Source organism: Camelina sativa, chromosome 20, assembly GCF_000633955.1.
Source record: "Camelina sativa cultivar DH55 chromosome 20, Cs, whole genome shotgun sequence".
In the NCBI taxonomy this organism is placed as follows: Eukaryota; Viridiplantae; Streptophyta; class Magnoliopsida; order Brassicales; family Brassicaceae; genus Camelina; species Camelina sativa.
In genome coordinates this window covers 970,346-998,296 of record NC_025704.1, presented here as the reverse complement: position 1 = coordinate 998,296, position 27,951 = coordinate 970,346, and the positions used below count along the sequence as shown (strand labels likewise).

General features: G+C 35.1%; 6 protein-coding genes across 9 annotated transcripts in view; 2 read left to right on the top strand and 4 right to left on the bottom strand.

Moving 5' to 3' along the window:
- LOC104768485 (fasciclin-like arabinogalactan protein 11) overlaps positions 1 to 465 on the top strand; it is a gene marked incomplete in the record, with an annotated part of 2,173 nt that extends 1,708 nt beyond the window's left edge. The window contains 1 exon segment of the mRNA XM_010492483.2: positions 1 to 465. Coding sequence (XP_010490785.1) covers positions 1 to 316 — 316 coding nt within the window.
- Positions 5,978 to 8,657, bottom strand: LOC104768484 (dnaJ protein P58IPK homolog). Its single transcript, XM_010492482.1, has 9 exons — positions 8,323 to 8,657; positions 7,915 to 8,080; positions 7,604 to 7,805; positions 7,318 to 7,478; positions 7,138 to 7,231; positions 6,833 to 7,045; positions 6,675 to 6,752; positions 6,372 to 6,590; positions 5,978 to 6,266 (listed from the first exon to the last, which is right to left on the bottom strand). The coding sequence occupies exons 1-9, from the start codon at positions 8,450 to 8,452 to the stop codon at positions 6,081 to 6,083; spliced, it is 1,449 nt and encodes a 482-aa protein (XP_010490784.1). The 5' UTR covers positions 8,453 to 8,657; the 3' UTR covers positions 5,978 to 6,080.
- LOC104768483 (zinc finger protein JACKDAW) lies at positions 9,858 to 13,435 on the bottom strand. Its single transcript, XM_010492481.2, has 4 exons — positions 12,818 to 13,435; positions 12,079 to 12,478; positions 11,022 to 11,278; positions 9,858 to 10,894 (listed from the first exon to the last, which is right to left on the bottom strand). Exons 1-4 carry the CDS (start codon positions 13,002 to 13,004, stop codon positions 10,200 to 10,202), a joined length of 1,539 nt encoding a protein of 512 aa, XP_010490783.1. The 5' UTR covers positions 13,005 to 13,435; the 3' UTR covers positions 9,858 to 10,199.
- Positions 18,449 to 20,929, top strand: LOC104768482 (L-type lectin-domain containing receptor kinase VIII.2-like). Its single transcript, XM_010492479.2, has one exon. It carries the CDS (start codon positions 18,520 to 18,522, stop codon positions 20,761 to 20,763), a length of 2,244 nt encoding a protein of 747 aa, XP_010490781.1. The 5' UTR covers positions 18,449 to 18,519; the 3' UTR covers positions 20,764 to 20,929.
- On the bottom strand, positions 23,146 to 24,411 carry LOC104768481. Of its 2 annotated transcripts, none has more exons than XM_010492478.2 (3): positions 24,277 to 24,411; positions 24,016 to 24,174; positions 23,146 to 23,590 (listed from the first exon to the last, which is right to left on the bottom strand). In XM_010492478.2, the coding sequence occupies exons 1-3, from the start codon at positions 24,341 to 24,343 to the stop codon at positions 23,586 to 23,588; spliced, it is 231 nt and encodes a 76-aa protein (XP_010490780.1). In that variant the 5' UTR covers positions 24,344 to 24,411; the 3' UTR covers positions 23,146 to 23,585. The 2 variants fall into 2 exon arrangements, with proteins under 2 accessions (XP_010490780.1, XP_019097634.1); XM_019242089.1 differs by lacking the exon at positions 23,146 to 23,590 and adding an exon at positions 23,597 to 23,786.
- Positions 26,879 to 27,951, bottom strand: part of LOC104768479 — a 1,543-nt gene continuing 470 nt past the window's right edge. Inside the window, exon 2 of one of the 3 annotated variants that reach the window (XM_010492477.2) lies at positions 26,879 to 27,912. In XM_010492477.2, coding sequence (XP_010490779.1) covers positions 27,131 to 27,912 — 782 coding nt within the window. In that variant the 3' untranslated portion in view covers positions 26,879 to 27,130. Of the gene's footprint in view, positions 27,947 to 27,951 lie in introns of those variants that run through there. The other 2 variants (XM_010492476.2, XM_010492475.1) reach the window with 2 other exon arrangements.

Here is a 27,951-nt window from a genome sequence, read left to right as displayed (position 1 = left end):
CACTAGCTCCGGTAACCAAGTCAACATCACCACCGGAGTTGTGAGCGCCACCGTGGCTAACTCTGTCTACAGCGATAAGCAGCTCGCCGTTTACCAGGTCGATCAAGTTTTGCTGCCATTAGCGATGTTCGGATCAAGCGCGGCTCCTGCTCCGGCGCCTGAGAAAGGTGGATCAGTTTCGAAAGGTTCAGCTTCCGGTGGCGATGATGGAGGAGATTCTACTGATTCATCTGATGCAGAGAGAATCGGATTCGGATTTGGGGTCAGAATCGCTACTGTGGCAGCCATTGCTGCTGCTTCTTCTCTGTGGATATAACTCGAGGGAGAGAGAGAGCTTTTATCGAGTCTCCACATTGGAAATTTTTAAGAATAACAACGAGAACTATAAATTTGTTGTACTTTGGGATTTGTGTTATTATGTGTTATTGTTTTGATTGGAAATGATGCAACATTACGATTAAGATTGCTCAAAACGTTTTTGATGAAAGAAAGAAAACTTTGTTTTGGAGTATATAGTTCATCCAAAGTTACCAAATCAACTCTTTGAACTTAGTTGAGTAGTAATAAAGGTGTGTTAGAATCCTCAACCCTCTAAGGCTCTAATACACACTTATATATTCTTGTATCCGTGAGTAAAAAATAAAGAATGCAAAACTGTTAGGATTAATAAACGTTACATGTTGCGTAAAGGTTGTTTTTAGTCTTGTCTTGATAACATTGGGTATGTTATCTCAAGGAAAAACCGAAGTAATTAAATAAAAAGGAAAACAGAGCTGTGTCACAGTTAAAAACACCAAAGAGGGTTAATCCGACTAACTTAGTCGTCTCCTAACAGAAAGCCTCTTATCCTTCTCCCTCTCCTTCATCTTCTCGTTCAGCGTCCTCCTACTAGGTAAAACACCCACTATAAAAAGAATAAACAACGAAACTAATGAGAGGGTTTTAAATTTGTTAACAAGAAGAATCTAAGAAGCAAGAGCAAATGTGTGTACTTGGTTGGCTCTCTCCATCAGAATTGGTGGTGCGCCACCTTCCTCTGGTTGCACCAGGTTTAACAACAAGAGTCCTTTCTCCCATGATACTTCCATTTAGTTCCACCGCCTTTTCAACACATCCTTCTCCTTGCATGGTAATGTCAGCTGCACTGTAAAAAAAAATTCGACAGAGACAGAGACTTTAGTTAGAACTTGAGAGTTGCATTGGGAAAAAAAAAATCTGTAGGAAGAAAGAAGCGACAAACCTAGAGAAAACATCAATTCTCCAGATATCTCCACATGAAGAGAAATGCTTACAGAGCGCCATCTTCAGATCAATCTGAGGAAGCGAAGTGTCATATCCGGTAACGAGGACCCTTTCGACGAGAGAAAGAACCAAATTAGCTAGCTAGCTAGCTAGAAAACATAGTATATGTTACAGATAGTACTACATCCTAAAAAAAAAAATTTACCTGTATTTTCTCCAAGTCAAGGGATTAGCAAAATCAAAGCCAGGAAAAGGATTAACATTATCATCATCATCATCATCATCCAGTAAGGTTGCAGGCTTAACAACTGCAGTCCATTCTCCCCAGTCAGTTCCATCAAGTTTCAACGCCATATCTTCGGTAGCTCCTCCAGGGGGAACCTCACGTAGGCAACACTGATGCAATTTGGGATTATTAATTAAAACATGAATGAGAGATGGAGCCTAGTAGAAGGAATGGAATTAATGAGAAGCCACCACAAAATAAAAGAAAGAAAGAAAGAAAGGTACCTCTTGAGGATACCCCTAGCAAAGTCTCTGGGAACATAACAAAGTACGATACGTCCACATGAAGAGAAAAGTTTTGACAACGCGAGCTTGACATAATACTCTGGCATCGAAGTGTCATATCCCTCAACGGAAACCGTCGTGAAAATGCTAATTGTTCAACAATTTGATTTTAATTGCATGCAGGTGGAGATAATATATAATACTATGGTCATCAACACAGACAACAACAAAACAAAAAAGAATCCCAAAAATAAATATATGTAAAATAAATTTTACCGGGGGTTTGGAGCGTCTGCAACAGTACTGTCGTTCGAATCCTAAAAGGCACAAAAGATCTAATCAGAAATTCTACTCACCTCATATATAATACTTTTCTTACATATATAATTCATGATCAGAAAACCATAATAATTAACTAAATAGAGAAGCAGAGGTTAATCAAAAAGAGCGATCGAGTTAGAAGAAGAACCCGCCCATAAGAAGAAGAAGAAGAAGAAGAAGAAGAAGAAATGCTTTCTTGTGCAGAAAGAAAGCATTACTAATTAGTAGAGAGGTGTTAATCAAAGAGTGAGTAAGAAGAAAATCCATAAGGAGAAGAAGATTACTTTGATGGTAGATTCGTCCATGGTTGTACGTTGACAAGAGCGACTTCTAGTAATCGAACGATATTTTTCAGATTTAGGGATTTAGGTTTGAACAAGGTTTTTTGTTTTGGTCTGGTCTGGGAACAGATGTGATCCTTCTTCTTTCATTTATATTTTAAGTTACGAACAAACGGTTAGGCCTTCAATTTAGTGCAGGCCTGCATTAGGCCCATATAGTCTTACTCTTCTTATTGATTTGATTTAAGATTTGATTTATTATTATTATTTATTTATTTTTGGTCGAATATGAATATATAGTTTTTTTTTTTGGTTAAAAGAATTAAAGGCTTTCAAAATAGGGCCAACTTGCCTACTAACCAAAATTGTAAAATAGGACCAATATGAATATTTAGTCCTGAAGGTAGAAAAAAGGCTAATATATAAACGTTAAAAAAAAAGCTAGGCTAATATATACACCTTCCGTTTCATAATATAGAATATTTAGAATAGTATTTTTGTTTCATAATATAGGATGTTTCTAACTTACTATACAGCTTTTAGATTAAATTTATATTTTATACAATATCATACAGACTTGTTTATGATTGGTTAAACTTTTTAAAAATAACTATTTCTTAATATGTGTGTTTTCACTTAAACATCCTATATTTGAAAACAGAGGGAATATTTTAAAGAGCACATAAACCCTAAATGGAACCTCCCAAAAGATCATTTAGGGAGATAGTGGAAACGGAAGAGAGATGACGGAACCATCATCAAGCTATTCTTCGTTACCACATGACGTCGTTTTGAACTGTTTGGCTCGTGTGTCTCGACATTCTATAATCCAACTCTATCCATTCTACATGCATGGGTGATATATGATTAAAGCAGATAATGATTATTGAGCATTTTTCAAGTCCTAAGGGAGAGGACCTTCAACATCATCTTCTTCTCCTTCTTCTTCTCCTTCTTCTTCTTCTCCTTCTCCTTCTCCCTCTTCTTCTCCTTCTCCATCTTCTTCTCCATCTTCTTTTCCATATTCGTCTTCATCTTCGTTACACAACAACCTAATATAAAAAGAATAAACAACGAAACTAATGAGAGGTTTTTAATTTGTTAACAAGAAGAATCTAAGAAGCAAGAGCAAATGTATGTACATGGGCGATCAGAATTGGTGGATCGGGGCACAATAGGTTCAACAACAAGAGGAGTCATGCTTCCCATCAAGTTAGATCCATTTAGTTGCAGCGCCTTTTCTAAACATCCATCTCCTCTACCTCCTCTAAAGAAAATTTCAGCTATTTCAGCTGTACTGTAAAATTCGAAAGAGACAAGAGACTTTAGTTAGAATTCAACAAATTTTGAGAGTTAAGAAGAAAAAAAAAAAAAAAAAAAAAANAATTGTAGGAATTGAGGAAAGAAGCCACAAACTTAAAAATGTAGTGAAGATGAATAAGGCAGATATCTCCACATGAAGAGAAATGTCTACAGAGCGCTATCTTGAAATCAACCCCAGTAAGGGAAGTGTCATATCCCTCAACCAAATTAGTAGGCATTGCTCTAGCTAGAAAAAAAAAATATATGTTACAGCAGAAGAAAATATTTATCAAAAGTTACCTGTATCCGTATGTTCTTTTCAAAGCCGTGGGATCACGGAGATCCCGGTCAGGAATGGTTGCAGACTTAACGATTGGAGTCCATCCTCCGAAATTAGTTCCATCAAGTTTCAACGCCTTTTCTTTGGCAGCTCCTCCCATGAACCGCACGAAGACAACACTGATGTAAAACGATCGAGTACAATACATAAAAACAAAAAAAAAAAGAAGTATTTTTGGGATTATAATTAAAACATGAATGAGAGAGAGAGAGAGACCTGGACTGGACTGGAAAGAAGGGAAATAATAAGAAGCCACAAATAAAAGAAAGAAAAGAAAAGAAAGGTACCTCTCGAGGATACCCCTTTCATAGTCTCCGGGAACACAAATATGTATGATCCATCCACAAGAAGAGAAATATTTTTCCAACTCGAGCTTGACATAATAAGCTGGAAGCGAAGTGTCATATCCCTCAACGGAAATTGTCGTGATAATGCTAATGATTCAACAATATGATTTTGACATCAATACTATGATATTATCATCAACACAGCCAACAAAGGGGAAAAAAAAAAACAAAATTCCCAAAAATAAATATATATGTACAAAATAAAATTTACCTGAGATCGTCTGCAACACTGTCATTCAAATCCAGCACTTTCTGACCCTAAAAAAAGGTACAGAAGATCTAATCAGAAATTCTACTGATCGCCTCATAATAGAATAATTTTCTTACATATATATATACTTCATGATCAGAAAACCATATTAACTAATTAAATAGAGAAGCAAGAAGAAGAAGAAGAAGAAGAAGATTACTTTGATGGCGGATTCTTCCATGGTGATATGTTGTTTGCACCTAGGGTTCCAAATATATTTTTTTCAGATCGATCTTTGGGATTTTATTCACTACAGCACTATTAATTCTAGGTTTTCTACGGTTATTGTCACAAACTAACAGCCATTAGATGCAACTGTATTTTAGATCTGACGGTCGATAGAGCATTCATAGAAAGAAAAAAAATGATCTTAATGAAATTTGGAAATATCTAAAGAAAAATAGGAAAACAAAAAAAAAAAACGTTTTTCTTTTTCCTTTTGCTCAAACCCTAGTTAAACCATTTTTTTTTTTTGAGTTATAATTCACAGTTAAATGCAAACAAATTAAAATTCACAATTAAAAGTTTCAACAAAGAAAAGAGAAATCTTAATTACATGTTCATTACTATTATCTTAATATATGTGAAATTTCAGAAATTTTACTTGAAAAAATTACTTATTCGATTAGCACGAGGCATTTCACAATATTGGAGAAACATTAAATTGTGTGCTAATATAATATGCCTGTGATGGAGAAAATTAATTATCTTTCGAACTGATCGAATCTAAATATTGTTTTTCCCATCTCAAGCTACTCCATCATCAATATTGAAGCCTACTATGACTATGACCACCTCGATATCTCTTTAACGTCTATCCACTACCTCTCGGCAACATAACATCAGAGTCAGACCAAGGGTGTTGGTTTTCAAATCTTCGCTGCATCAAGAAGTATGAATATTTTAATGAGAAACTAACGAAGAAAAGGACCAAAAACTTATAAGCGAAGGATGACATAAGATCTTCACGAGGAGTGGGAGTGGCTGCTCTTGGAGCTTATGTCTCCTATACTTTTTGATCTTCATCATCCTCTTCTCTATCTTCTTCCTCGTAGAACCTCGTCTCCTTTGGATCGTTCTGGTTTAGCAGAAGATCCTCAACTTTTAATTACATTGCAACACTTACACAAACTTATAGTGGTTTCTTACCACACACACCCGTTTTGTTTAGTTTTAAGGCTTAATAGCCAATTGCCTTGCTCAGTTCCGATTAGCGTTCTTTGATTAACTGCTTCTCTGTGGATACAACTCGAGAGAGAGAGAGAGAGAGCTTTTCTCGAGGCTCCACGTTGAAAATTTTAAGAATAAGAACAAAGAGAGCTGTTGTACTTTAGGATTGTGATATAGATTGTGTTATTATGTGTTACTGTTTTGATTCAAAACGTTTAAGATTGCACAAAACTTTTCTAGTGAAAGAAAGGAAAATGTGTCTTTGAGTATAATTCGGAAAGTTCAGTCTCAAGTTACATGATACTTTCATGTCCAAGTTAGAAACCAAAACCGCCAAAACCACCACCACCGCCTGGAAAACCGCCCTCAAAATGGAAAGTATACTGTTGTCCACCACCACCACCACCATGAAACGGATTGTATCCTCCGCCACCGCCTCCACCCATATCTTCAAGATCCTCTCCTCGGTCAAATCTCGCCCGCTTATCGTCATCTCCAAGAATCTGGTCAATTCCACACGTTAGATATACAATAAAATACGAGTGAGCCACAGGAACACTTGTGTGTGTGTGAGTGAATATGTAAGGGGATTGTGCATTTTGTTGAACCTCATAAGCTGCAGCGATTTCTCGGAACTTGTTCTCAGCTTCTTCTCTATTCCCTACGTTTTTATCGGGATGCCACTGTAACGCAAGCTTCTTGTAGGCTCGTTTAATTTCAGAGATGGAAGCAGTTTTCGAAATCCCAAGAATCTTATACCAATCTTTTCGTTTGCTCATCTTTAGTGCTTTCTCTGCTCTACCAAGTGCTTCATGAATTTCCATGTCCTGATATAGTTAGATGCGTATTTAGTTACGTTAAAAGGGTATCAGAAACACACTGACGATAAACAAACTAATCTTTAAACCAACCTGAGAGTTTTGAGCGGCTTGCTTCAAATCCTCCACAGCTCCTTCCCAATCTTCAAGCAACAGTTTAGCTTCTCCCCTCTGAAGAAGTTGTAATCAGAAACCTGTTTGTTTGATAATAAAGTTGTGAATTTTTTCATATAGTACTTAATGATTTGAACCTGATGTAAAGCTTCAATCAGTTCTCCATCGATGTTAAGTGCGTCATTACAGCTATTTAAGCCGTCTTTTCCACGGCCGAGCCTGACTGAGACCTTGCATAATCCAAGATAGAGATGCACGTTATTTGCCGTGTGTTCAGGGTCCAGAGCAATAGCTTCTTTATACTCCTCTGCTGAAACTCGCAACTTTCCTTTGTTTGCATTGTCTTCTGCCTGCAATAATAGAACACAAGTTTTCAAAACAAATACTTGGCAGCTAAAGCTGATCAGTGTTAGGGGAAGACAAAGAGGTTTGTAGGACTCACGCTTTTTGTTTTCTTGAGCAGTTTTTTCAGCCCGAAGTATGCTTTCTTCAGTTCACTGTGTTCCGGATCAAGACGAAGCCCTTTTTGGTAATGCCTGAAACAGAGAGTTTAGTCAAGCGCATATCAGTTTTGGAGCCAAACTCTCTCTAAAATGAAAAGTGGTTTGAGGTTAGAACAAACCTTTGGGCAATGTCATGATCTGCTAAATAGTAGTAGGCACGGCCACGAAGGAGCAAAGCCTCAAGATTATTTTCATCTTCCTTGAGAATATAACCAGTCTCGGAAATTACAGCAGAGTAGTCTTTAGACACCATAAGGAGCCTGACTTTGAGAAGCTTTGCCTGAAGTCATAAAACGAGGTAAACAATAAGAAACTGCATGATCAGAAGAGGTACTACTAATATATATATATATATATATATATGTATATATATGTTAAATAATAAATAGTCATCAAGAAGAGAACCTTAGAGCAAGCTGGGGAGAAGACAAGAACAACTTTATCAACAAATTCAAGAGCTTTCGCAATGTCCTTTGATTCATAGAGAGTTGAGGCAGTCTCCAAAGCACTCTTAGCTTGATGAAGCTGCGAGAGCTCTTTCTCAGCATTTGAATCTCCTGACTTAAATTCTAGATATTTCTGGTAGTTATTTTCAGAGTCTTCGTATCTATATAACACAATAATAAGAGCATTAAAGTCAGAGATACATCTTCTAATCTTTTCAAGTGAAATATAATAATCCAAACCAATAGAAACTTTTGGCCAATTTACCATACCTGCAAAAATGACGAAGCACAGAGGCACGCTTAAAATAAGCTTCAGAAAGAGCAGGGTCTGCTTCAATAGCTGCATTCAGATCATCGAGGGCATCGCTGTAACGCTTAACCTTGATACTTTGTGAAGCCCTCTCATATAACTCAGCAGCTTCCACTGATTGACCATCTGTACAAACATAAGTAAATATTTTAAAACCAAATTTGATAAATTCATAATGTGGGGAGCTAGCAAAAACAGAGCCCTAAATTCGATTCCAGTACAAAGATTGCAACAAAACCCAACACCAAAGAAACCAAATTTCTGAAAATAAAAGAAACAATTCACAATTTGGTGCAAAATTTCTAAACCCTAAGATTGCCAAATCAGCTAAACTTTAAAAACAACAACATGAATTTTTAAAGGGGTACCTAAAGTAGAAACGAGAGGCTGAAGGAAAAGAAGTTGGCAAGCAAATACAAAGTTGAGAAGAAGAACTGTGTAGGCCATTCCTCTCCAACCTAAGATATCCATCCCTGACCAAACTCGGAACAGATCCATTCTCCCCGATTTCAATACATATACATACACAGATACACTGTCTTGTCTTGTATACGGCCGAAGGTCACTACACCGCACAAATTTGAAATCTTCAGAAATCAGAGAGAGAGACGAACGAACGAAGAAGAAGAAGAAGAATCTTCGATTCTAAGCAAAAGCTCCTCCACGCGAATTTGTATGTTTTGTTCGGATCGAATTCGAAAGATTTTGCATGTTTCTTCAAAGTGTAAAACTAGTAACAACACGTTGTTCTATCCAATCACTATGATCCACGTGGAATATGTTTTACGCACTTTTTTAGTTTTGCATCTTATTACCAATGATAATCAAACACGTATGACTAACTGTTTACACGTTGGTTCTTACCCTGCCACGTAAGATTATTGAGATTCTTTTGGGCCTATTAGAGTTTTGTCCTCTATAACTGGAAGAGATCAATATGGCCCCAAAAGCCCAATATTTTAAAAAGTGTAATTAAACGGATCAGTAACACAAACTTAGACCAGTAAGGGCCCAATCCTTTTTGTTTTTCTTTTCGAAAATTATCATGATTTTGAAGAAATTATTATTTTTTTGTTTTTATTTTGTAAATAAGATTTTCTCTATTTTGTGATTTTAGTTATGTCGAGTTTCAAATTTAAATACAGAATATTTATTAGAAGAAAAAAAATGAAACCTACTAACACCATATAGTTAGAGGCACTTATATAATAGATAATCTTATAATAGTGTTTGACAATGAAAAAGGAATAATGCATGGATCCACAAGACGACATAATTCATATTTTCTATGTACAATAATACTAGCTATTAAATTATAGTAGTACTAGTAAATAACTAAAATATGCATGGAGTTAGAATAAGTCAAAATAAAGACAAGGCCTATTAATCTACTGAAAAGTGAAAATTAAATTATTTTCATTTTATATGCAGAACCCAAAGGTACATTGACATGACACACATCTCTAGAACTCGAGTTTGGATCAAGTACCTATTGAAAAGGAAAGTTCAACAAGGTCGTTCAGTTTCAACTGGTTTTCAAAATAAAATTATACTACATATAAGAGTTTTGTTTTTTACTAAAGAAAACTTATATACACGTAAAATATATATATACTGTGTTTGCTTTTTTTTTTTTGTAGGCTATTGTCAACTTATCTAAATTTCGAATCAAGAGTAATGACCAGTATCTATATACGCCAATATGATTAGTTCTACACAAAAATATCATAGATGATTAATCCAATGATTTCCAAGCGAGTTCCGACCCAACATTCTTCCGATTGGGATAGAACATATCAAAATATCAAATGAACGACGTAAACAGTTTATACTTTATAGATACTAAACTTGGAAAAGCCTCGTGAGGATTATACCGATCATATCTTTTAATATCTCATTACAATAATGAAAAGAAAATAACATTTACAAAACGACAACGTTGGAAATACATATATCCATGCATCATGCATGTCATAACATTCAATGATATATATATGATGGCGAAAATCATAAACATAGTAAAAGTACATAACATTCAATGTAAAAATTGATATGATGATGTCTTGTCAACCTTTTTTAACCTTTGTCCCCACATTCCGACCGTTTCACAAGGGGGGTACGATTCTTATTAGACTTGTCTCCTCAAAGGAACTTCCAATCCTAATTAAACCCAAATCTTGTCCCCCCATATTTCGATTGATCCGATCCAAATATGTAATACAACGTAATTTATTGCAACTCATAATCAACCCAATGGAGCAAACCTTGCGAGTTCTTGAGGCAAAAAAGGACGACGGCCTGTTTGGTGAGGGTGATGTTCGTTGCTCACTCCTAGAAAATCCCGGGTTAGACCCATCTGTTGAACCGGATTTAGACCCGACCGGTTCGATTGTAAAGGATTATTATCCCCACTATTAGTGGTTACACCACTAAGCGGAGGAGGAGCAAGATTGTGACTCTCTCTTGAGACGATGGTGTTGAAGTTGTTGTTGAGTTGTTGTTGGATCATCATTGGAGAAGACGATCTAGGAGGAGGAGGAGAAGCGGTAGCTGAGGATGAAGTCATTGTTGGGCCGGCGAAAAAGGACGGAGCGGTGGAGGAATTGCTTCTAGTAGAGCCCATTTGTGCAGCCTTTTGTAGGAGGGCTGTGGCAGACATTGGAGAGAGAGGCTTGTTTTGTTTGTTTTCCGAGGAAGAGGAGAAGAGTGGTGAGAAAGATGAGTCTTTTCCGGTTTGGTGTTGTTGTTGTAGTGATGGTAATGAAGCTGAGGTTTGTTGTGAAGTTGATGATGATGATAAGGTGAGATTAGGGTTTGTGGAGGTCGTTGGAATCTGGAATTGTTGGTTGAGGTGGTGGCCGGAGAAATCAGGGAGGGATGATGATGATGACGGGAAGAGGTGGTGGTTGCCTGAGGCCATTTGAACCATCTCGGATAGACCTAACGGAATATAAATGATAATAGTATATTATAACATATTCATCAAATTGAAAACAACTGATCTATCATAGTATCATATATATGAAATAACTATATATTTAGAAAGATGATTATGTGATATATATACCTTGCGCATGCATTGCAGTTAAGTCATGGCCAAACCCTAAACCGAATTGAGAGATAGCAGCATTAATGTCGGGATGATGAACTCCTCGGTGAACAAATCCATGTGGAAGATTTGGATTACTCATAACATTTGAATCGTTTCCAAAATTCAGATTCGTGGTAGAGATCACCGGATTGTTATTACTTAGTGAGCTCATCCTTGCACCTTCTTCAGTCAATGCGTCGCAGAACGCTCTATGTGTGATGAAACTATCTTTCCTATAATAGATCGATTAATTAATAAAAAAAATGTTTCAGGTTTGCTCAAAAATTGAAGTTAACGAGATGAATAATAAAAAAGTCTATATAATTAAGTAATTTAAGTAGTGAGACAAGGGCATCGATTATTAAAAGAGCATTGAATTTGAAATCATTAGCAAAAGAAACATTCTTGGCCGGGGTAAGCATTTATTTCTCCTATGCAAACTCACGACATGAAGACAGAAACAAACATAAAACTTATATTTATCACATATATATCATCTATATATGTAGATATGCATGTGGTTGTTGACATAGATATATATGCATAGCTAGTTTCTTGCCATAGCGTGTGAATAGAAGAAAAGAATGAAGCCAAATAGACATGTACACATACAAACACACAAAATAATTCATAGATGCTCATGAATCTCATCGATTATCATACTCATAAAGTATGCAGCTTTTCTTTGGAAATCTTCAACATATAAATAAAAATAATGCTCCCCAAAAGTCAGAAAGTCTTCAATTAATGTTCTGCTCTAATCCAAGTTCTCAACAGATATATCTAATCACAAGACATTGCACACATACTCATGCCGACACTAAGATATATATATATACAGACACCTATATCTATTAGAGTTTGTCACACAATTTTTTGAGCTTTAACACTCACATGAATTATTTGCCTTTTTTTCATCGGATATTGCTATTATAGAGATATATTACCAAGTTCTAATACTTCAGATAGCACAAACCCAACCCAACTTATACATTGACCAATACGAAATATTAATCTCGTCAGTAATTATTACCTGGAGAACAACGTGCCACAGTCACATTTATACTCGCGAGTGCCACAAGTTTTTGCATGTGCTTTCCAATCAGACTGAACAGCATATTTCTTAGAACACTTTTCACACTTCCACTTCTTTTCGCCGTGTTTGCGGCTATAGTGTTTCTTGATCCCAGTGAGGTCTCCAAGGGCCCTGGAAGCATCATGGTGTACACAAGTCTTGATAGGACATATGTATACTTTCTTCTTTATCACCTCTTGTTTGGAACGTTGCTTCAGCTTCCATGGAAGGTTGTGGCCACGGCGATGGAGTTGTAAGTTCTGGTCCCTTTGAAACCCCTTGTTACAGATCTCGCACACGAATCTGTTTGTTGCCATGAGTGTTGTTGGCGATAGAGCGATGACATCAGCATCTGGATCTGTCCATATATATGTATAAATATGAAGTATTATCATATATCAACGCATATTTTGTTCTAATGACTCCAAAGATGCATATAAGCAATATAGAGAGAGATGTATGTGCCCATATGAATATTGAGTTTGTGATTATTTCAGCAAATAATATATATGCATTTTTTTGTGCCTAAATGTTATTTTTAATAGAAAGCAGATTTACGAAAATATGGAACTACATTTTATGCTTAATAATTTTAAGTATATGTGTTAGATATGTAGAAATTAATACATACCCATATATTTATTTATATATATATATATATGTGTGTGTGGGTATATTATGGTGTTGAAAGAGTTACCTGGAGTGCCAGGTTGATTTCTCTTCTTCTTGGCCGATGAAGAGTTTGGTTTAGCATTAGGGTTAGGGTTAGAATTAGGGTTAAGGTCAGGGATCTGCTGCTGAAGATGATGAAGGTGTGTCTCTTGATGAACAAACCCTCCCATGGAAGATGAAATAGAAAATGGATCTCCTGGAATCATCTGCATATCTATTTTGGTTTAAATGAGAGCTAGAGAACAAGAACAGCTGGGTTTTGTTTTTTTGTAAAATCTCGCAAGAAAACAAGAAGATGATCAGGAGGTTTAGAACAGTATACAAACAAAAGAGATAGTTAATTAGGGTTTAATTTGTAGAGAGGAGAAGAAGAACAAGAACAAGAGCATATAAGTTTTTTTTGGGTTTTAGGGCTTGAGAATGTTTGAATGTGCTTGACTCTTTGGTTATGCCAAATGACAAGAAAAGACCAAAGAAGATGAGGAAGAAAATTTCAAGGCACGAAAGTATATGTATATAGAAAGATTATATTGATAGAGTAGAGGATTCGTTATTATAAAGAAAAGAAAAGAAAAAAACTATTACAGGAATAAAGTTTTTTCTTTGTAATAAAAAATGTTGAGAGATCTGGGAGATGTTCTTATAGAGATCTACCCTTAGTCGATCTGTGAATTATTTTCAAAGGGAAAGTGATGTTTTAAAAATAAATAATACTTTCTTCGAAAAGGCCAGTCTCTTCCTTTCTCGCAGTTACATAGACACACGTGCATGTGTACATCTATGGTGTGTTTAACTTTGGGAGAAGATATAAATATAAGGAAAGTATATCCTTAATTATATTTTTATGCTTTTGTTATTTGAAAAAACTGTTAATTTATGTTGATACATACAGTATTAGATGAATATTTTGGTATTATTGATTTAACCAAAATCTTAAACGATCGTAGAGAAAATTTATTTGTTACGGTCATAACTATATAGGGTTACAAATTGAATTAGTTAATTTTCCTTTTCAAAACATACACAGTACTATATCTTTTGTAAACAGTAAATAATTAACATCTCTATGGACTAATCTCTATTAACAGTAAATAATTAACATCTATATCTTTTGTAAACAGTATACATATATGCAAATTCAAACTAATCTCTATATAGTCTAAATAATTTTCTTATATAAAATATTGCTCTGTTAAGTCTTTTTCTTAATAATATCATTTTTATAAGGTTGCGACTTTATAAAAGGTTTAACACTTCGTTAATATAGTTAGTTTGCCAATGCAATATAACACTTTTTATTAGTTAGTTTATGAAAATTCTACGTTGATATATGTACTTGCTATGGTTTGGATATAAATTTAATTGGACACAGTTTCAACTCCTATTTTATTTATAAAATGAAAGTTTTATTCACCCAAGAAATTGTATTTGGCAAAGGAAAATGTTCGGTGTCCCAAGAACAAAGCATATAGGTAGATGCAAAAAGTTCCCGTTGTTTAAAGAGAGCACCATCTTTGACTCCCAAAAAGTTTTAGGAACTCAAAAACGCCTTTTTGTAATTTGTATTTTTATATTTTTTACTATTTAAATATTTTCATATTAATTGGATATGCAAATTACTCCTAGCTAGATAAAAGCCAAGAAAAGTAATTTAGGTTTAAATGTAATAAAGTGTACATCCAACTGTGAAATCAGAATGTGGTATCGATCAATATATAGTGACACTAAATCTATGATCCACTGTCGCTAATAGATCCAGAAGCGAAGAAAGGATACTCTAGTGACACGCCACGTAGTAAAACATGTACTTAACACTTATGTTAGCGAAAATTAAAATTAAAATCTAGTTAGAAGTTGAACATGGTTCATGAAACATTTGATTTGTTTTTATCTATTAATTCGAGAAAGAATGAAAAGTACAAACAGAACTGAAAAATATGAAATGCATGCGATTGATCGTTTGCTGTGGACAAAATAAAATTATTGGATTTCTTGAGTGGACTTACAAATTTACTTATTTTCTTACTCATTCAAGTGTGATCTTCTTTTGCTTTTTTCTTCTTTTGGTTTGTGCAATCGAGGAAGTGAGAAGAAAAGGGAATGCCTTTAAGGAAATAGATCGAAAGAAATGATTAAGGCATAATTACAAGTTGGACCAAACATAGCATGTTGCATGTTGTTTGTGTAATGTGAGAGAGAGAGAGAGGATCTTTGGCATTTCCCGATGAAGACGATAGGACAGTCCGTGACGCCTGTCTCTCTGTCTGTAGGACCCTCTTTTTAAAGCTATGATTCTCATGCACATTGGTCTTCTATTATCATCCATCTGATCATATATAGTTTTTCTTTTTCTTTCATCAATCTTTAGTCACATAGAGAAGCTCATGAACATCATGTTAATAATGACTGTGAGTCTATGAATATATGGTTTTTGGGTTCAATTCTAATTCAGATGGGTCTCAAACTTTCTAGTACATACTTAAACGTTTGATATTTTTGGTTGCATTTATTTGTTTCGCCTACTATTTGAAAATATACCTTAATACCAAATACAAAGACATTCGCAAAATAAAACATAATAGCTAAGTTGCACACACACAAAATTAGTTATCGTAAGTTTACAATTCGTTCTCATCAACACATATATATACCCGAGTTCGAGTTCGAGTTCAAGTAACAAAAAGTAAATTAACGCAGACAAACAGATATATGAAGACCGACTGTAGTTTAAATATAGTTTTCATCTTATAAAAAAAATCATAATTCTCTAAATGTTAAATAAAATGAACTAGTAGTACAATAATTATACATAAATATTATACTAGTAGATTAGATTACATTAAAAATTCCATAAAATAATGCAACTCAACCTCTCTTTTGGCCTTTTGTGTTTGCCATCTTTTGGTCCATTGGATGCTTTCATATTCCCCTCTTGGTATCCAAAGTTTGTGTCTACGATTAAGAAACGTATTATTATAATTTATCATATATACTCACACATTATATGCAGATACAAATATACAAATGATTTTGGAACATAATAATTGATTTTGAATGATCTGATTTTGAACGAACGATTAATCTGACATCGATTACGAAACAAAAAATCGTTGGAAAACTTGTCTTACCAAAATTAATTAGACACCTAAAGGTAAATAAAATAGTATATACAAGATATATAAGTATATATATGTATAAACGCAAAATTATAAAATGAGCAACAATATATACACACTTCATTTTATATACGGCTCCACTTGTATTTGATTAATTATAACTTTTGTAACAATTCAAATAATTGAATATGGACGCCGGACTTATTTAAACTTAATCGGTCAAAATTCAAAAAAGCTCGACGTCATTATATAAAGAATTACCTACCGCAACGATTAAAATAAAACAATTTGATCGAGGTATATATAGCACTAGTGGTTTTTGGTTAGAACTCAGAACAAAAGTGATTAAGATCACTTGTTTCATGTTAACTAGTCAACCAAATGCAAATTATAAGCAAGAGATCTAAACTATCTTTCGTTAACATGATGCAATACTTGAATAAATGAAACATAATACACTATTAACTTTGAGACAAAACGCAGAATTTATAAATTTCTGATAAATCATGCATGAATCACACTTTCTTGTTTTTTTTGAAGGTATGTTTTTTTCGGATACGATCGAGGCCCCATTAAGATATGTCTATTTTATTCTTTGAAGCTATAGCGATGCGGTTCGCACTTGGTTTCTCTTGAGCAAATATTTAACTTTTGCAGCATTGTTTTATAGTTTATTTTGGTTTGAACTTTCAAAGACAAATACGTTGTGGGTTCAATGTTGCAACTAGAACACAAAAGGGACCGACGTGAGTTTTTAAGTAAACCGCCCCGCTTTGGATAACTATAATAATATTCATTTTGCTTATGTATGGGAGAAACACTTTTTTCTTTATTTTTGATTGATTTATCGTTGAATGACAAAATGGTTATACTATTGCACGCATATGTTTTTTAGCTATCACGATTTTGATTGGCAAAATCTTTGAATGACCCGAGTAACATCATTATTATGCAATTCCACAAAATTTTATACTCCTAGTAAAATTAATAATTGCTCTCTGCTAGTACGCGATTCCATTATTTAATGACAATTGACAAGTAGTATACTTCCCACAATACTGCCAATCTATTTGTTTCTTACCAATTAAAGCCAAGTAGCCCACGTAAACATGTGGGTTTCAATGGTTCTAGAAAAATGATAAGTTGAAAACAGAGGAACCTTCTATATAAGTCGTCGAGAAAGTTTATTTAATCCATCAAAGGGAACTTCTCTACATCAATTGCTCTTGAACTACATTTTTTTTTTTTTTTTGACCAAGAAGTCAAGAACCATATAACCTCAATCGAGCTATGACGAAAGTTCTTACTTTCGTCCACTGCCATAATGGGAACTCGCGACTCTGACTCAATAGACGACAATGATTTGGATTTATCAGAAACCATAAACTCAAGATTATACCAAAATAGTCTCAAAGGTCTCATGCTTCTGTTTTTTTCATTTTTCCATTATAGATTGTAGAGTAGCAGATCAGAATCTAAATAATCCAACTTGGGACACCACATGCAAGTTGAAACATTGGCACCGCGTGAGATTACACTTTTGTTACAAATTAGCTTTTGGGCCCAATATAGGCTTGAGCCCAAGCCCATATAAAAAGTTCATTTTATTTAATATCAGACCCATATCCATAAGATACATTTAGAGGTTTTTTTACATGCAATTCAGGATTTCCTTTATAAAAAAAGAAGTGGATTCCAGTTTGAGGGAATTTGATCACCAACCAAAATTTAGACTATAATAAATAAGGAACTGAATAAAAGAGATGGTTTAATCTATTATTGAACACACGAAAGCAATTAAATATACGTTCAGATAGACATGAATACTTCATACTGTGACACGATGTCTCGTAGATGGTCGATTTTTTATTTTTTTTTATTTTGGCTACCAACCTAGTAAGATAAAAGAAATAAGCAATAGAGACAAAAGCAAAGAAAAGAATACAAAAATAGTAACACGAGCTGGTATGAAAAGGAGTGGCTGCGTTTTGGACTTGTGGATTAGTTAGAGATGAATGATTAAGATCTTGACATCTTCTTTGTTAATTAATGCTGGTTATGTATATAATCATATCCAAACGAAGTTTCCTTTGATACAATTATAAAAAGAGAGTATCACTGAAGAAAACGGGTACAGTTTGTAACGTTAAAGTCAAACAAAAAAATCATGTGCCATGAAACTTTCACATCGTTGTCCTTGTATGTTTGTTTATATGCTTATTTCTTACAAATAATTAACCAAAATAAAAGTTTTCTACAAACTGATAAAGGACTTGCGAAAACTGTGACTACTAATGAAATTTAAAAATTAGATTTAAAGCAAAGAAGAAATAAGTGCAGAAGTACTTGGATCATCATAACTCATAAGTTCAGAAAGTCATTAACAAACTCTACTACCAAAGACTTTTTTTTTAGGAACGAGATCTCAAAAACAGAACAGAAGCAAGCACGCGCGCGCACGTGAGGACCTTCTCAATCGCTGGAAAATTTCCATATTTTATAATTCCACGTGTCAATCAGCAGATCCACCTGTCTTCTTCACTTATGCTTTTTTTTTTTTTTCCCACTCTCTTCTGTCTGATTCAGTGAGTTTTGTCTTCGTCTCCTTTGTATGATTGTCTCGGTGGCGAACCTAACAACCACCGAAACCGAAATCTTCGAAACTTCTCCTCAGCTTTTTGTTCCAAAGGAATCCAATGAAAAAAATCTACAAATGTTGAAACTTCCACACAGATTCCTCTCTGTTTACTCAACTCTCATCCACATTATCGCCTCTTTCCTCTGTTCCTCCGACGTCAGAGGCGATTTCCCGGCGACGAGATTCGATTTAGGTACGTTGACTCTCTCAAGTCTCAAGCTTCTCGGCGATGCTCATCTCAACAACGGAACTATAAAGCTCACTCGTGAGCTCTCTGTTCCTACTTCCACCGCCGGTAAAGCTCTTTACGGCAAACCGGTTAAATTCCGCCACCCGGAGACTCATTCTCCGGCGAGCTTCACTACGTACTTCTCCTTCACGGTAACCAATCTCAATCCTTCTTCGATTGGCGGTGGATTAGCTTTCGTTATCTGCCCTGATGGAGAATACATCGGATCCTCCGGTGGGTTTCTCGGTCTAACCGAAGAAACCGGATCCGGGTCGGGTTTTGTCGCGGTTGAATTCGACACGTTGATGGATGTGGAATTCAAAGACGTGAACGGGAACCACGTGGGGTTGGATCTAAACGCCGTCGTTTCAGCCGCGGTATCAGATTTGGGAAACGTCGACATCGATCTCAAGAGCGGAAACGCCGTGAACTCATGGATCACTTACGACGGGTCGGGTCGGGTTTTAACCGTTTACGTCTCTTACTCAAACGTGAAACCCGAATCTCCGATTTTGTCGGTTCCTCTCGATCTCGACCGTTACGTTAGCGATTCAATGTTCGTTGGGTTCTCAGGATCAACACAAGGAAGCACTGAGATTCACAGTATAGATTGGTGGAGCTTTACTTCATCTTTCGAATCATCTGAATCTCCACCGCCGATGTCTAACTCTCCTCCTCTGTCGTCCTCGTCGGCGTCGATCGTTCCATCCGTATCCACCGTCCGGAGAAAAACAGCCGATCCGTCTTCCTCTTGCCGTAACAAACTCTGTAAAAAATCACCAGCCGCCGTCGCCGGAGTAGTAACCGCCGGAGCATTCTTCTTAGCATTATTCGCCGGAGTTATAATATGGGTTTACTCCAACAAGATCAAATACAATCGAAAGTCTGAATCTTTCCCATCGGAGATCATCAAATCGCCGAGAGAATTCACATACAAGGAGCTTAAGTTAGCCACCGATTCTTTCAGCTCGTCGAGAGTCATCGGAAACGGAGCGTTCGGTACAGTCTACAGAGGAATCTTACCAGATTCCGGCGAAACCATCGCGATCAAAAGATGCAGTCACATCTCTCAAGGAAACACTGAATTCTTATCGGAGTTATCTCTAATCGGAACACTTCGTCACCGGAATCTTCTCCGTCTTCAAGGCTATTGCAGAGAGAAAGGAGAAATTTTGTTAATTTACGATCTAATGCCTAACGGATCACTTGATAAAGCACTCTACGAGTCTCCGACGACGTTACCGTGGCCTCACCGGAGACAAATCCTTCGTGGGGTAGCTTCTGCGTTAGCGTATTTGCATCAAGAGTGTGAGAATCAGATCATTCACCGTGATGTGAAGACAAGCAACATTATGCTAGACGCAAGTTTTAATCCGAAGTTAGGAGATTTCGGACTCGCTAGACAAACGGAGCACGATAAGTCGCCGGACGCAACCGCCGCCGCCGGAACAATGGGCTATTTAGCGCCGGAGTATTTGCTTACCGGTCGAGCGACGGAGAAAACCGACGTTTTTAGCTACGGAGCCGTTGTTCTTGAAGTATGCACTGGTCGAAGACCTATTACCCGACCCGAACCGGAACCTGGTTTAAGACCCGGTTTAAGATCGAGTTTGGTAGATTGGGTTTGGGGTTTGTATAGAGAAGGGAAGCTATTGACGGCGGTGGACGAGCGGTTGAGGAACGGCGGAGAATTTAACCCGGAGGAGATTAATCGGGTTTTGATGGTGGGCCTTGCTTGTTCAAAACCCGACCCAGTAACGCGGCCCACTATGAGAAGTGTGGTTCAGATTCTAGTTGGGGAAGCTGATGTACCGGAAGTTCCGATTGCGAAGCCGTCGTCGTCGATGAGCTTTAGTACGTCGGAGTTATTGCTTACGTTACAAGACAGTGTATCGGACTGTAATGAAGTTTTGGCTCCCATCTCTACGACTTCTTGTTCCTCGTCCGAACATGACATCTTCATTGTCGGCAAGGACCGATCGGTTTAAAGTAATATTTAATCAAATTACAGTTAATTATTAAATTCGAAGCAAAAATTTTGGTACTTAAAATGAAAATAAACCAACCTCAAAAACTTTATACTAATTCTTAAAAAAATATTGGAATTTACATGTAAATTTTCTGTTCAATGTAATAATTTTTGTTTTGGCACCTCAAGACACAGTTTGTAACTATGTATAAAAAAAATTTCGATTTCAATAGACAAATGTTAATAGTTTCTTACACTTTTACCAGTTGAACTTTGGATGGTAAGTTTGGTGACTGTCGCTTTCTTTACTTTGAATTTGATAAGAGTTTCGACTGTATAAGAAAAGGTTTAGCGATTGGTCCCCATATCTATAAGACTATAACTAGTTAACTACAAGTGGGAGCATAGAAAAAACTGTATAACCTATTTGGGTCATCATATCAGTATATCACATAGACCACTCTTATCGCACAAAAATGTCGTTCTTTTGCGTCCACAAAAAGTATGCTTTGGCATTAATAATGAAGTTCTTGTAATTTAAGTCCAAGTTAACGGCTAGATTTTAGTAAAACATTTAAATTAACAAAATCATAAATTTTAGCTCGATATGTTTGCCAGCACGAGAGTAACTAATATCTCGTGAAATAGAAAAGAAATAATCGATAGATTCATACAATAAGGGGGAACAAGAGATTGAGTATAAGAATGGCAAACTTTAGAAAAACAAACAGATTAGTAAATAAAGTATGTTAGAAAATGGAGGTTGGTCATAATCATAAAAAGAATGAGAATGGCATACACTAAAGAATGGGAATCTTACTAATTTCTTACATCAATCAATATATAATACATATCATAAATCAAATCAAAACTTTTAACTAACCTTTTTTGAGTGGTGAAGCATTGGCCTTACACTTCTTAAGCAGTTGCATAGTTGGGAATCTAATTAGTCACATTCATATCGATATATCTATCTTTTTAGATGGTAAAACATTATCATTGTGAAGGCAACAAAATGAAGTCAGAAGAAAGAGTATTACATTACAGGCATAAAAATTTGAAAGAAGAAAAAAAAAAACAAATATATAAAAATATTTAATTCTAAAGTTTTATAAAAGTTGAAAATTAACCGGACTTGGATACTTTTTGGGTTTACGGCTCGATCCAATTGTGTGTAGTATTTAATGTCTAATACTTTGGGCATTTTAAGGTATTATTGTGGCAGCCCAGTAAGAGGACAATTATGGATTAGTAATAAATTCATTACTCAAATCTTCTCAATTCTCATCATACAATATTCACATTTTAAAATGGAAAAAGGATCTGGTTTTAGAATGCAAGTTGTATCATTTAAAACTTGAACTTTGCATGAAACTGAAAACTTGAATATGCCAAATTATAATACGATTATACATACACATACAAGCTGCTACAAAAGAAGCTTATTTTAGGTTTTTAGAGAAAGACGCCTAAAATTGATATAACTTTACAAGCCTATTAGGCTATTTCACCGCCATAAAAGTGGTTCATAAGCAATCTCAACATCAGATTCGCGCTATACGACTATTTTTTTGCTTAGAGGTTTTGTTCAGTTAATCTGTAATAATCAACGCAACGTTCTAAAAGAAACTCCATTTATTAATTTCGATGCCAAGCGCTATATATACTCTGTTTCTCCTTAACAGTCGAAGAGAACGAACAGATTCTCTTTAATTTCTTCTTGTGTGAATATGTTTGATATGCCTTATAGAACATTTGTTGTGTGTCATCAGTACTGTGTGTCATTAAAACTCCTGTTTTTGAAAGTACTCCAACATTAATAGGTCCAATCAAAACTTAACTTTGTATTATAAACTCATAATTCATAATCCGAAACGTTCTTCTCAAATCCCATGTGAGAGGTATGGACGCGCGGTACTGATCTGATCATCTGAATATTGTGATAAATAATACACATGGTCCAATTTTAAAATGAAATGATTGATGAAGTGATTAAAAGGTGGGTCAACTTCTGATAAAGTGTGTCCCATGTATCCAGTGTCTTAGATTACTCGATATATGATCATGATTTATCACGAATTTTAATTTGAATACATGCACAAGTATAATAATATAAACAATCTTAATAATTATTGCCCAAAAAAAAAACAAAAACAATCTTAATTTTAATTTTCATGCATCTAATAAAGGAATTTGAATTGTCTAAGGAGATAGATACAAAATAGAATACATAATAAACTTATTTCTTTTGCACAAAAAAAAAAAAAACTTATTTCTATTATACCAACATAGATACAAAATAGATGGTATATAATCAACTTATTTGTAGTACCAACATCCAAAACATCATCTATGTCATTCGTAATTCTTGCCCATGGACAGCCCTAGTGTGAAATACAAAGGGTTAAAACATATTTCCATGTCTATGTTTTTTTATCAAATAAGATTTTCATTATATGTCAAAACAAAACAAAATTAGCTAAATAATTATACTGGTATCTATGTGTGGTGACACATTATACCCTGAATTAATCTGAATATGGTTTTACAAGATTCAGACCGAAAAAAATGATACAAATCAACGGTGCATGAAGAAAAGAAAAGAAAAGAAAAGACCGGACATAACATCAGGAGAGTAGTGTGTGTTATTCACACTAACAGTGCTGATCTCACATCGATGATCATATGATAAATATGTAATAAGGTATATATAAATAACTCTAGCTGTACCCATTACTCATTTATATCACAACTCTCGTAAATATACTTGATTCCTCTTTAACTTGAAGCTTCTGCATCATCTCTCTTCTCCTTTGAAAGGGTATCTCTCTCTCTCTCTCTCTAGTCTGATAAATAATAGAGAAACAAATTCATGAAATGTTTATTATATATTAGCATGAGCTCAACCCATATGTAATCAACTCAACTCGTATTATCATACAGACACAGTATATATTACTGATTATTTTCCCTTAGTCTCAATGTACACAAACCCTGATCAATTGATTAATCCTTCATATTTCGAGTCACCATTATCATCCACTATGTGCAAGAACAGAAAATTAATCAATTCCTTGGATCAAAATATTGTTAAAAGAAGAAATGGTATCATTTAATAATACACATGATATCATTAAATGATCGTTATTTACCATTATATATAAATAAATAAAAATCTCAAAGACTGATATTTACGTAACAGCCATAAATAAATAAAAATACAGTATATGAGTAGATATAGATAGATATGAAGGTGGATATCACAACTTACTCTTTCCTTCTACATGAGCACCGGCCGATCCAGCGGTGAGGGTTTTATGGTGGATGTACGGTGGTTTGCCGTGTATAGTCTCCGGCGGAGGTCTAGAGTTATGAGTCTCCGGCCCCCTGTAATCGATCTCGTACACCTCTGAATCCGTTTGCTCTGATCCTGAATAAGGTTTTGAAGTACGTACAACACTTAAAACTACAAATAATAATATATCATAATTAAGTAAGGGTTTAAAAATAAAAAACAAAGAACAAAAAGTACCTTTAGCGAAGCAAGGCACGGCAAGGAGGAGGTAGATGATGAGGAAACTCACGACGGTCGATTTCATTTCGCTTCGTTCTTGTTTTTCTTTAAGACAAACCCAATGAGTGTTTTTGTTTTGAATGGTAATATTTCGGGTACATGATGGCCTTATTTATATATAAACGTGGACTCGAAAACGTGTCATGTTTTTATTTAAATTCATTAAAATTAATTCAAATAGATAAGTAAAAATGTCTAACTATTTTTCGCCAAAAACTTAATTAGCTAGCTATACTGTCTATTGTGAATAGATCTGTTCGACATATTAATAGAAAATTAAAATTATACCAGGTGATCGATCAACTGAAAAAGCAACAAATATATTAGATTTCCATGCAAAAAGTTACCAACATTATTGGTTCCGTTAAGAAAAAAATACGTTTAGGAAATCCAATTTTTACATACTTATCTGAATCATGTTTGAATGTTATTAGTATTATTGAATTTATATGCTAATCATCATCTGAAGCCTTGAACATGTTGTGTGCTCTTTGTGGGCAAGGGATTATTATGGACAGTAAAAAAAAGACTGGACCATTATTAATTGTTTTTCACTTATCGTTCATAAATAAGTTCACATAAAATGGGAAAAATAAAAGACAAGTTCATGTGTGAGGGACAATATTAGCTTTCAGACTCATGGCTTCGAAGCTGAATTCGTGTTCCAATCTACTCATTTGGTTTGCATACCAGACGTATTTATTGAACAATATATAGTACTGTTCATTTATTCATAAAAGTTAAATGGATTGGAGTAGTAGTATCGATCATTACTTAACAGTACAAAAAACCAGCATAGAAAATAAAGTTTATAATAGATTCAAATTCGTTTTAGAAAATGTCGCTAGAAATACCGGTACGTACATTCCATTCGTAGTTATTGTATTTTGGCGGTGATATACAAATATACATATACATATTTAAAATCGCCTGCATAAACATTATTGATTGGAGAAAATATATATATCGCTGGTATGAAGTTGAAATATTATTGAGTTAAATGAAAAAAAATGGATGAGGAGATGTTAATGTTATATGCTTCCTCTATCCCCCACTAAATGTCTTACAACTGTACAACTCTGTACTCTCTCTACCTTTCCATTTATTTCAAGTCGGTCGATGGATGGATCGTGTACCCCAAATTTATATATTATCAGTCTATTATATTCCCTTTTTCTATTTATAAGTTACAAGTACTATATACAGATGTCTAGAATGAATGATAATATGAAAGAAAAGATATATATATATATATATATATATTTTTCTCTCTTTTTTATATAATTTTATTGTTCGTTTGTGTTTCTTCTTTTGTTTTTTATTATAACAAGCACAATAATTAGTGTATTTAACACTGTTTGGTTAGTAAGTGTAGTCAACTAGTCGTGTAGACACAATGAAATATCTAATTCAACAAACATATCACGCAAAAACAAATACAGAGACTATATGATCATGTAAACAATGGATGCGTACAAATTGGACCAACAACTAGCTTTTGTAAACATTATACCATTACTGAATATTATAGTAGTATAATTTACATAACACAAGTACATCCGTACGTTCCAATATATATATGCTTGACCGTTGGAGAGTCTCATAGTTTAAGAAACCCCTTTGACTTTCGTAAGTGAAAATCCAAAATGTTTTGGCTTTCCATACTATGTTTTTTCCTTACACCGTACTGAAATATGCAAAAAGAACTAGATTTTGATACTTTTTTTTATTCGAATAAACAGATGGACGGAAATAAACTAAAACCATCCAAACCCAAACACAGTCAAATCTGAAAAAGCCAATCACACCCGTTTTCAAATCAGTTTGGTTTCATCAAATGATGAGATACTAAAATCGCAAAAAAAAAAAAAAAATGGTTTGAAATATTCAAGAATATCGGTGAGAGATGTCTTAATCTTGGGGAACTCAATTGAAATATTTTGTATCATATATACTTATATCATATGAATGAGTGTGAGAACTCCATAAATGATTTTGTCTAACATCTTCTTGGTTCTTATTCATAAATCATAAATTGTAATGGGTCCATATATCCTTCTCTACAGCTATTTCATGGCTGTGTTTTTTCTTTCTTTTTCCCCTTAAGGCACGTCTCCTTTCATTTTCACACCCACCCATCTTTAAAAAATAAAATATTTTCCATATAATCATACCATGAATTTATGCATATATCGTATTAGTAATTAACATATTTATGAAGGTCACTGATGAATTATTTGTTTTTACATTTTGGGCCTTCAATTCGTCCTAGTTTCGAACAAATAGCCTACACTATATAAGCCCATCTATAAGTTGGGCCAGAATAAGCCTTTTAGTTTTGTTTTTGGTCAACAGTACCCGAATATTTTTGTGGTTTGTTCTAAGTTCAAACTCTGATACATTGTACTTTAAAACAGTGCAAAACACAATCAAGATTTTAAACTACGGTTTAATTCTCGAATGTGTAAAATTTTGTTTTGTTATGTTTGCTTTGGAATTTAAATAGCACACAAATTAAGTGAAAATAAAACAGAGAATGTAATTTACAAATTGGGAACGATTTTATAAAATGTATTGTCAAACATTTTTGTTTTTAATGCTGAGACATACACACACCTTACGTTATATATGTGTGGATGGATGGATTACAAATCTTACTATACAATTACAAATTGTTTCTCCTCTATATCTTCTAAACACAGTCAATTTTAATCCGATTAAAGACGATTAATTAAAATTAGTGAAATTGACTAAAGTCAATCACGTGAGGGAGAGAGAGAACTAAACCCTACTACCCCTCTAACCTTCTTCTTCATTCGGAAGTAACACCATCATCTTCTCGCCCGATCCTCGCCGGCTCCGATTTGCTCCTTGTCAACACCGGCCGCTGTATAAACGTTATCTCTACTTCATCACTATCAATATTCTCCGACTCGGAAACACTATTGATCTTCTCGGTGGGAATTTCCGATTCAGTTTTCTCCGATCTCTGTGATTCAGCTGCTCGTTGGTTGTTTTCTTCCCAGAATCTAAAAGCCAACGACGACGATCTATACGGTGCAGATCTGCTTCTCGTTAACAAAAGCGCGTCTATCGGCGGCGTTGTAGCCGGAGACACACATAATTTAGGGTTTTCGAACTTTTCTTCTACTTCGACGATTTCATCTTTAATTTCTTGGACTGGTTCCGTCGCCGGACGATCTAATTGGCTTATCGGAGAATCTTTCTCCTTCACTTCCGGACGAGAACAAAGAAACGAAAACAATCTACAGTTAGGCCAAAACGACAGCGTTTTGATTTTCCCGGCGAATTTGTTAAACGACGCGTTTTGCATCCACTTGCATCGTCGTCGGGTCGGGTTATCTCGAGATTCGGGTTTAATTTTGGGCTTCGATCGGTTGACTCGGACTTGACCCATGCAAGTAACTTTAGGAGACGACGGTTCTTGAGCAACCGCCGCAGCTGATTTATTCCGGCGAACGAAGAGAGGACTCGCGCGTGACCTTCCTCTGCTTCGGCTTCTACTTGTACTTCCGCCGTTACTCTTACTCCTCAGAAACCCCATAAAAGGCGGTGGATATTTCTCGACCCGACCCGGACTCGAAACGGGTCTCCGAGAAATCATCATCTTCT